This window comes from Culex quinquefasciatus, chromosome 3 (genome assembly GCF_015732765.1).
Source record: "Culex quinquefasciatus strain JHB chromosome 3, VPISU_Cqui_1.0_pri_paternal, whole genome shotgun sequence".
Taxonomy (NCBI): Eukaryota; Metazoa; Arthropoda; class Insecta; order Diptera; family Culicidae; genus Culex; species Culex quinquefasciatus.
The window spans coordinates 142,519,332-142,530,244 of NC_051863.1; the positions used below are offsets into that span (position 1 = coordinate 142,519,332).

The following is a 10,913-nucleotide window of genomic DNA, read 5'->3' on the forward strand; positions in this document are numbered from 1 at the left end:
ATGCATAATTAATGCATAAACATCTTGATGGATCAGGAGCAGTTTTTTTTTTGTACTAGATGTTTTAGACTCCGTATTTTTTTGACAAATAATTTTATCTTCGTTAAAAAAATAAAAAAGAAAAATAAACAAAAATGGAAATTTTCTTGAAGATGCTTTTTCGGTACAATATTTGAAGAATTTTCAATTGGGTCCTAAAATTAAGCTTAAATTTGTGATATTATTGTTCAAAACGATAAAGCTTATTTTTCTGAGTACAATGACCCTTCGAACGACCTCCAAGGATTTAAAATTGATTTTTAACTCAATTTTTAAAAATTAACTTCGCGGCCTTTCTTGACAGATAAGGTAAAGTGCCTAATAGAAAGTGGGGACAAGGCACTCAAAATGCAATGCCACTCACAGTTGGTCACTCAAATTTTACCAAGCGTTCAAATGGAAGGTGTTCATATTTTGACAAATCCTATGGACGAAGTAAAGATTGTAAGCACCTTATGTGTAAGATCTTGAAGGTGCTCAATTTTTTGACAGAAAATCGCTGGGTTCTCAGTTACTCGTGTCCCCACTTTCTATTAGGCACTTTAAGATAAGGTCCTACTTGACAGCTCGTTCCAAAGGAACCATAGTTGATCCATCGAAAAAAAATTGTCTTGTCAATATATTTTTTTGCATTAAAATGAAAAAAAGTGATCAGAAATGGTTTTTAATCGTGTTTTTTATTGTTGTACTTAAAAAATTACATAGGGCTTTAGTACCCAATTCTGGCCGCTTTTGAAACCTCCCATGAGATCCCCTAGGGAACCTGTAATATTGGCCCTTGGCCTGTTTTGCCCTTATCTCGTCATAGACTGCTTAATCTTCGTATTTTTCAATAAGCAAACTATTTGAGTAATATAAAATTACTTTTAAACTGTACACAGCAAAAACAAGTTGAATTTTGGAATGTTAAAAATTTGGAAGGGTGAATATTACCTCTTTTTTGAGTAATAAAAAAAAGTGAACCTCATAAATATTCACCAGAAACTGATGAAAATTCATCGTTTTCTGATGTAATATTACATCAGAAAAAAATTACACAAAATCTGTCTTCATTTCCAGATGAATATTACCATAATTTTTTTTTCTGTGTAAAGACACTGTAGGAGCTAACCGGATCGTCAGGGGAACCGGTTTTGTAAGTCTTGAGTGATATGATATTTTTAATATAATACCCGGAGAAAAACCAGTTCCCGAAACCGAGAGCATGCGTTCATGAAACTCGAAACCAGGACCAAAGTTATTTCTCCGTGTGGTAACCTTCTTTAATTTTTAAAGATAAATTGACATTCGACTCTTTTTTGAATGATTCAAGTAACAATCGTCAGCTTGCGAACAGCTAAACTGTTAATTTCACGCGTATCCACCAAAACAAACAGATTCTTTTATATATCGATCAAAAACATACTTGTTAAAAATAGACTGATATATTTAACGCATTGAACGGTGTGTGATTAAGTGTAGCAACCAGAAAAAAAAACGAAAGCAAATAAAGAATGGAAACACAAGCTCACAAAAACCACACACGATGACGGAGAAAACCCCTAGAAAGGAACGATCTCACACAGCAAATCACAGGCGAAAAGGACATTGACTTATGAATACATCACAACAATAGAAGAATAAAATCTGTAAATACAGGTGTGTTGATACACACACACACACAGACACGTGCGTTGAGTCAACTAAGCTTAGCTGATGAATATTTGTAATAAAATTAAAGAAAAAGGAAATAATTTCGTTAATTTCGTCTTCAAAGTCTAGACCAAATCAAAAAAGAAAATAAAGTCGTTAAATTGCTTCCCAATGGGTTTAAAATTAACAAAATGAAGAAAAAAAATCCTAGAATAAAATTGGCTGGTATGTAGAGTTTAAGGATAACAAACAATATGGCTGTCGAACATAATAAGGGAAAAAAATGTTGCAAACTTGTAGCGATTGTTCGTTGCATGAGCTAAATTAGGCAAACTTAAATATACAAACAAACAGAGGAAGCGAGCAAAATGTGTAAAATCACCAAAAGACAAAAAAGAAATCTGTTCAAAGCGTGGAAATTACTCAAAAAAAAAAACAATGGAAAACATCGGATGAAATCAGCTGTGTTACTCGATATGTGAAGAAAATAATCTTATTTGTTGCTATATTATTACTTTTGTACGAAAGAAGAAGACGGTCAGTCGGTCAAGCAAGTCAGGTGTTGTGGCCCAAAAGCATCCAACAACAAAAGCAACTCTGAAGCTGTGTATTCATGATGAACCAGGAGATGTCGTTTCAGAAATAAAGAGAACAAAAACAACGGATTAATTAAATTGAGTGTGTTTTTTCAAGTTTTTTTATTGAGAAAGAATTGTCCTGTCCTTAATCGACCTCCTCGATGGTTGGTCCGGCACCTCCGGACGGTGGTGGAGGAGCTCCGGCACCTGGCATACCGCCGGGCATTCCACCGGGAGCTCCACCAGTGCTGGCGTACAGCTTCTGAATGATCGGGTTGCAGACGGCTTCCAGCTCCTTCTGCTTGTGCTCAAACTCTTCCTTCTCGGCGGTCTGGTTTCCGTCCAGCCAGGCGATCGTGGCGTTGCACTTGTCCATGATCAGCGTCTTGTCCGCGTCCGGGATCTTGTCCTTGAGGTTGGCATCCTCCATGGTGGACTTCATGTTGAAGCAGTACGACTCGAGCGAGTTCTTGGCGGTGATCTTCTCCTTCTGCTGCTCGTCCTCGTTGCGGAATTTTTCCGCTTCGTTGACCATCCGATCGATGTCCTCCTTGCTGAGGCGACCCTTGTCGTTGGTGATGGTGATGCGGTTCTCCTTGTTGGTGGACTTTTCGATGGCCGACACGTTCATGATACCGTTGGCATCCAGATCGAAGGTGACTTCAATCTGGGGAACTCCACGTGGCGCCGGAGGAATTCCGCTCAGTTCGAACTTGCCCAGCAGGTTGTTGTCCTTGGTCATTGCACGTTCACCCTCGTACACCTGGATCAGCACTCCGGGCTGGTTGTCCGAGTACGTCGTAAAGGTTTGCGTTTGCTTGGTTGGAATGGTGGTGTTGCGCTTGATCAGTACGGTCATGACACCTCCGGCGGTTTCAATGCCCAGCGACAGTGGAGTCACATCCAACAGCAGCAGATCCTGGACGGCCTCCGAAGTATCACCCTGAAGGATGGCAGCCTGAACAGCAGCTCCGTAAGCGACAGCTTCATCCGGATTTATCGACTTGTTCAGCTCCTTGCCGTTGAAGAAGTCCTGCAGCAACTTCTGCACCTTCGGAATACGAGTCGATCCTCCAACCAGCACAATATCGTGAATAGCTCCCTTGTCCATCTTGGCATCGCGCAGTGCCTTCGAAACCGGTTCCATCGTATCGCGGAACAGGTCCGAGTTCAGCTCCTCGAAGCGAGCCCGAGTGATCGAGGTGTAAAAGTCAATACCCTCAAACAGCGAATCAATCTCAATGCTGGCCTGGGTCGAAGCCGACAGCGTGCGCTTTGCCCGCTCGCAAGCCGTCCTCAACCGTCTCAACGCGCGCTTGTTGCTCGCCAAGTCCTTCTTGTGCTTGCGCTTGAACTCCTCCACAAAGTGGCTCACCATGCGGTTGTCAAAGTCCTCCCCACCCAAGTGAGTATCACCGGCCGTAGACTTGACCTCAAAGATACCATCCTCAATGGTCAGCACCGACACATCAAAAGTTCCACCGCCCAAATCAAAGATCAGCACGTTTCTCTCGCCATGACCCTGCTTGTCCAGCCCATAGGCGATAGCCGCAGCCGTAGGCTCGTTGATGATACGCAGCACGTTCAGCCCAGCGATCGCTCCAGCATCCTTTGTGGCCTGACGCTGCGAGTCGTTAAAGTAAGCCGGAACCGTAACAACGGCATTCGCGATCTTGATGCCCAGGTAAGCCTCGGCCGTTTCCTTCATTTTGGTCAGCACCATCGAAGACACCTCCTCCGGGAAGAACGACTTGTGCTCGCCCTTGTACTCGACCTTCAGCTTGGGCTTTCCACCGTCGCTGATCACCTCGAACGGCCAGTGCTTCATGTCCGACTGGACGGTCGCGTCATCGAACTTGCGGCCGATCAGGCGCTTGGCGTCTGTAATTAAAAAAAATAGAGGATTTTTAAAAACAAATTTAGTTGAAGTAAATAGGATTTTGATCAAATTTAAACAAATTTTCCTTCCCTAAATTTAGAAATGGGATGGCAGTTTCTTTCAATTACCCGGACCAATAGTTGCCGAGATCCTAGCCGAGATCACTTGAATCAGTTTAAAATAAAGACTCTAAAGAGCAATTTCGCATGAAAACATTCGAAAATCTGTACCTCGATTAAAAATTTAATTTACGAGCCATGGTTTCAACATTTGAATGAAAAAAGTGTTTTAAAATGCATTATAAACCCGTCCAGTTGTCTTAGTTGTTTTAGTTTTCAAAATATGTAGGTATTGACGAAAATTTTATTTTTTGCGAAAAAAAGTTTTTGCGGTACAATGCATTGGAATTTCATAAAAAAAATTAAAATACTCGACGGTAACATTTCAAAAGGCATCATGTACATTTTGACACTTTCTGGGTTATTGCATATTCTGAAAGTACTCCTAATAAGCTACCTCTCCACCAAAAATGAGCAAAAGTTACTTCAGTAAAGTCTGTTTAATCATGATTTTAAATAAAGTAACATAAACAAGATCTCTGCCATCAACAGTCCATGTTTATATAGCCCTGTCAACCTGTCAAACAAAAGACTACATGAACCTCGTGACGAAAAAAAAGCATCATGAAAAAAGCGCCTGTACATTCGGCGAAGAAAAACGAATCATAACAAAGCGTCCCCCTCAATGACAGCAGGGTGATATAGACGTTGGTGATTTCAAAAGAAGTTATGTTTGTTTTTCTCAAATAAAATTACGAAAATAATGTTCTATTGAATTTGGATGATCAACTATCAATAAAAGCAACGTTTTTCATCTTTTGTTATCATTAGAACATCTTATTTTGCTTTTATATTAAAATGGGAATTGAAAAAGGATGCTCAACATTCAAACGCGTTTTTCCCAAAAAGGATGGTGTGTACATGATGCTTTTTGAAATGTTGGCATCGATATGTTTGATCCAGCCCAAATATGCTAAATATGATTATCAATGCAGAAAAATGCATTTTAGATTGTTTTCAGTTGATTTAACTTCTATTTTCATTAAAATTTTGGAAACATATTTTTTGCCCTCTGATTTTTCGGACAAATTTTTAAGGGGGCAGCCGACATAAACTTTGAAAAATGTTTGCAACGGCCTTTATGATTTTTTGAAACGCACAAAAAAAATTGATGTAAAATTTAAATATAAATCAAAAAGTATCTTTGGTAAATATTGCTGAAGTGCACCGATTTCTTAGTTATAGCCATCTTGTTGTATTTTTTTTTCTAAATATTTTAAATATGGTCCGTTCTTATCCCCCTAAGATATCATTGATTGAAAATTTAAGGTCAATTGGGCAGAAAAATACATTTTTAGTCATTTTCATTCTTTGCAAGGATTTATCTCAGCAACCAAAACTCCGACCAGCAATGTCCAAATAGAAAATTATAGAGAATTGTCACAGCCTCTAGAATATATTATTTTCAAGCACTATTTTTAAAAAATAAAAAAAGACAATTTTGTTAAATAATTTACCCTAAATATGGCTTGAACTCAAAAACGATGCAATTTATCTAGTCGGCCTGGGTTCGATCCCAGACGGTCCCGGTGGCATTTTTCGAGACGAGATTTGTCTGATCACGCCTTCCGTCGGACGGGAAGTAAATGTTGGCCCCGGACTAACCTAAAAAGGTTAGGTCGTTAGATCAGTCCAGGTGTAGGAGTCGTCTCCCTGGGTCCGGTCTCGGTGGAGTCGCTGGTAGGCAGTTGGGCTAACAATCGAAAGGTCGTCAGTTCGAATCCCGGGGTGGATGGAAGCTAAGGTTTAAAAAGAGGTTTGCAATTGCCTCAACAATCAAGCCTTCGAACACCTAGTTTCGAGTAGGAATCTCGCAATCGAGAACGCCAAGGCAATGCTGTAGAGCGAATAATTTGATTTTTGATTTGATTTATCTTAATTTTACAAAAGTAGTTCTAATTTTAGAACTCAGTTTTGACTCTAAAAATGATTTTGGAATATGTAATGGTTTGTGTGCTTTTTTTTAAAAAAAAACCCTTTTTTTAGAAAAATCATGATTTGGTCAAAAATAAAACGTCCGTCATGCCCTATAGCCCAATAGTTAGCACTTTTTGTCTACTAAGACATTTATATCATAAAATCAAAAAAAAAATTAAAAGTAGTATGGTAAAGTTTGTTAAAAAAATAGGTTTTGGACAATAAAGTGATTTAAAAAAATGAACATTTTTTTGATAGTGTAGCTATTTTTTTCCTTAACAGTCCTTATCATCCTACAACTTTGCCGATGACACAAAATCGATCAGAAAATATCTTCTCGAGATACAGATTTTCGAATGTTTCCATAGCACTTTTCTATGGACAGCCCTCAAAATTGTATGGAATATGAAAAAACTAATTGTGCAAAATGGCTTATGTGGACGTGAGGGACAGATGTACAAGGTTTCAGTATTTTTGCAGTAATATTTCATGCGATTCGAATTTTGTTCCTTTAAATAATAAATGAAAAAGTTGTTACACATTAACAAATATCTGCACCAATGCTGGTGCTGCTGCCAGTTGCAGACACTTTTTGTTCTAAAACAAGTGTTTCTCGAAATGTACACAATTATGTAATAAAATCATTGACGTCCTGTTTCGCAATCATTTATTAAAGATGATTTTATATCTCTTCAATGAATAGAAGGAATAGGAAAAATATTCACGTCTTGTAACAACGTGGAAGCACAAACTTAACAAACCTTTCAAAATATCTCCAATAAACGTTATTAAAGCTTGTTGAATTTGGTGGAGCCACAATAAATGGAATTAAGGCTTGTTGAATTTGGTGGAGACGCATGGTAGGTTAAAATATGGTTTTAAATCCCAGTCCGAAAAAAACACCGTTCAATTCGAATCGCACTCACCGAAAATAGTGTTGTTCGGGTTCATGGCCACCTGGTTCTTGGCGGCGTCCCCGATCAACCGTTCCGTGTCCGTGAACGCCACGTAGGACGGCGTGGTGCGGTTGCCCTGGTCGTTGGCAATAATGTCCACCTTGCCATGCTGGAATACGCCCACGCAGCTGTAGGTCGTGCCCAGATCGATACCGATCGCCGGAGACTTGGACATGGTTCTGCTTTTTTTACTTGTCTGAAAATTTTGGGTGAAAGCTAATTTTATTGCTCGCACTTTTGATTTATTTTTAAAACACGTGGGAAATGTGCGCACAGAATTTGACTTTTTTCACTCGTTGTTGGCAACTGCAAAAAATTGATATTTTTAGATCACGTGATTGAATACGAAAGAGCTAGATTTTTTTCCGAAATATCACAACTCTCGTCACTGCACAACTAAAATTGAAAAGAGCGCCAGCCTAATTAACACCGATCTAAAACCGTCAAAAATTCCCCAGCAAATGCCAAATTTCACACGTGTTCACAAAAATCACTTCACTCACCTAAATGATAATTACGCACAGTTACGTAACACTTTTGGCTTAAATTAAAGGAATGCACACTTGAATATCTTTTCAACGAACTGATCCGTTCGATGTCTTGCTGAAGAATAATTCGCCAACGCGGTGGCGGTTGAGCTTAAAATACCCAAAGTCCGGAACAGATAGAAAGAGAGAAGTGGAAAACTGAAATCGCGCAAACTCGTGATCCGCGATCTTCTTCTCTAGAATGTTCATTCACTTTCAGGACGGGATTAGTTGCATCGATGTCGGATGCGAAGATTACTGGTTTCAAATTTAATTTGAATTCCTAGATTGTAGATACTGAGTTATTTTATAAAAAATGGGTTTTTTTTTTAAAAACGATAGGTTTAAACAAAACAATAAAGAAAACAAGACTGAGCTCGAAAATTAAAGTCTGAATAGAAATAGTTGTTTATAGAACAATTCAAAGTTTCAAATTAGAAAATATATGTTTGATAAAGTGTCCAGAAAAATACAATTTGCACCACAAAAATAAACCAGCTTTTAGACTATTTTAAGCCAATTTTGAGCGTAAGTTCAAAACAAAAATGTGGTCATAAAATAATTATCTCTTTAAACAAAAAATAAGATTTCAGCGTAACGTGAATTTAAGACTCTCATGCGAATATTCCCAGAAAATTTTCAAATTAATGAGCAGCATATAAAATGACGATATCTTTGTTTACGTTAGAAACAAGCGGGGAAGTAGCGTAAAAATCTAATTTAAGACCGGCCAGGTGTATGAGAGGCACGCTGATGACGATCAGTCAGTAGCAATTCAACATGTCGACGTCTTCGTGCTATCTTGTCGCACCCGCCATTTCGACGTTCCGAGAAAAACGCGTTTTAATGTTTGACCATGAATAAACAAAAACTAGGGCATGCAATGTAAACAATAAAAAACACGATTTGTTGTTTGGTTGACCATTCTGTGCATTGTCCCGAAGCTTGGTTGTATTTGGTTGCTGGAGTCCCGAGTTATAATTACAAATGTTTACGGTAGTCAAACTTGTACATGCGTCAAACGCATTCTGACCTGAAATCCCTCTGGCCAGTTGTCGCACTTACATCAATTTTCAGGGAGTGACAAGATAGCACGACAAGATTGAAACTACTTTCATATGTAAAGTGACAAAAATGCACGAAGTTTTTTCGGTTTTTGGTGAATATCTCAGGATTGAAATCGAATTTTGGGGATCTGTGAAGGTCAAAAGGTGAGGCATTGTGAGCTGCACAAAATGGCGTTTTTTAACTCAATTTGGCCCAAAATGCACGTACGACAAGTTAGAACGATGGCGACGATGTGCTTTTATACTACCACATTGAAATAGAGTGATGACGGAGGACAAGCTGCGAAGAACGGGAAAATTCGGGATGGGAGTCGACTTATGATACAGATTCTATTAATATGGTGTCACGATATGTTCACGATAGATTATTGAGGATTAAGCATCACGCGTCTCCATTTAACTAATGCAACCCACTTGGATACAACGGAGTCGCATGGTTGTTGAACAATTCTCTACGCTTTTACATTGTTTTAATGCACGGTTGGCATGGATTTATTAATTACAATTACTGTTCCAAGCACATGTTTTAGATGACAATTATAAAAAGTTTAGGAAACTTTTATTTAATTTGTGGTATTTTTACCTAAAAATGTAAGTTGTAAACACAGCATTTCCTTTTGAAAAGAACCCGAAAAAAAAAGTTCTCCGATCGGGCTCAACACTTTTCTGGGGTTCCTTGACCAAAATAATTGGAACCGTATTGTTTTGTTTAGCCATTAGGGTGACCTACGCCGTGCTAGGGTGGTCCTTAATATGGCAAAAACCACCTTTTTCAAAAAATCTCATCTCCGCGCCATTCTAACCGATTTTAGCTGTCTTGGATACAAATGAAAGGTGATTATGTGTTCTTTCAAGATAAAATAGTTACGAATCTCAAAAATCAAGCCAGACGATTGAAAAAGTTGTATGAAAACTTGACCGTTTCTGGACCAAAGAGCCTACGCCTGAAAATATTTTTATCGGATTCCTCGGGAAACACCACACACCATATCAAACAATTTGAGGTGCTGGTACGTCCCCGAGGCATGTTTTTTTTTGAAAATAAATGCTGAGTTTTTCGACGCGCCACGCGCAAAAACAAATCAATGACGAACACGGGGAAAAACAACTTTTTTTTACTAAAACTGCGATAGCTTCAAAATTTCAGCGATGCCCTACACTTTACACTTTGGGTACCAAGATTTTCGTAATTGAAAGAAGCATCTTTACCCAAAAACGTATTGGTCATTGGTGATCCAGAGGGAAAAGCCTAACAATTAACATTAAATTGTCTGGCAAAAAATTATGAAATCAAAGCTTTAAAATTTTTAAGCATAAATTCACAAAATCCGAATTTTTTTAAAAAGTTTAAATTTGTCATTTGCTGTTTTATTGGTTACGATAGACTGTTAGTATAGACTGTGCATCAGGTCAAGGAATGAAAAATTCTAAATATTAAAAACCAGATATTTCGAAATTTAAAAATACAAATATACAAAAAAAAATGAAAAAATAACAAAATTCAAATCATGGAAAATAAAAAAAAAATACTAAATTAGGGGGCACAGCAACGAAGGAAGTTGTTGTCTTCTTATTCCAAAAATGTCAAACTTATGGACCCAATCCTGCGATAACGGGATTGTAAAATTAATCAAACTTTGTTGTAAATTACTCTGTGAACAGTACATTAGAGGATGAATGAAAAAATATTTCGATAGTACCCGTAGTTTTGAAGATACTACAATGTCTGTAAAAAAATGTAGAGCTTTTGCCCCTTTGGTTGATGTGCACCTTTAAACAATTCAAAATATAAAAAAAAAAAATTCAAAAATTTCAGGTTTGAAAAATTTTAAATTCAAAATATAAAAAAATTATAATTTAATATTATTATTTTTTAGGAAATTTAAATTTGGAAAGTTCAAAACATTATAAATCTAAACATTCAATAATGCTTCAATTAAAAAATTCTAAAAATTACTATTTCAAAAATTTAAAAAAGGGCCAAACATTCAATATTTCGCCCTTTCGAAATGTTAGTCTTGATAAAAAGAAATGAAAATATTGTTTTCTAAAAGATCGGAAAATTTCACAAATGTTTCATTTTTTAACATTTAAAATCGCACCATTAATTACTGAAACATCGGCATTAGAAAATGGAGGGTTGTTTGGGTTAGACTAAAAATCTTCAATTTTCCTATTTCTTTTCCTTTAAGCCGCTGT

At 37.5% G+C, this 10,913-nt stretch overlaps 1 protein-coding gene across 2 annotated transcripts; it reads right to left on the bottom strand.

Annotated features, from left to right (window-relative positions):
- Positions 1–2,336: 2,336 nt before the first annotated feature.
- Positions 2,337–7,758, bottom strand: LOC6038413 (heat shock 70 kDa protein cognate 4). 2 transcript variants are annotated; one of them, XM_001848166.2, is made up of 3 exons: positions 7,624–7,758; positions 7,091–7,316; positions 2,337–4,130 (listed from the first exon to the last, which is right to left on the bottom strand). In XM_001848166.2, the coding sequence occupies exons 2-3, from the start codon at positions 7,293–7,295 to the stop codon at positions 2,395–2,397; spliced, it is 1,941 nt and encodes a 646-aa protein (XP_001848218.2). In that variant the 5' UTR covers positions 7,296–7,316; positions 7,624–7,758; the 3' UTR covers positions 2,337–2,394. The 2 variants fall into 2 exon arrangements, with proteins under 2 accessions (XP_001848218.2, XP_038117519.1); XM_038261591.1 differs by having other exon boundaries at positions 2,395–4,130; positions 7,091–7,309; positions 7,622–7,744.
- Between the last annotated feature and the right edge of the window lie 3,155 nt (positions 7,759–10,913).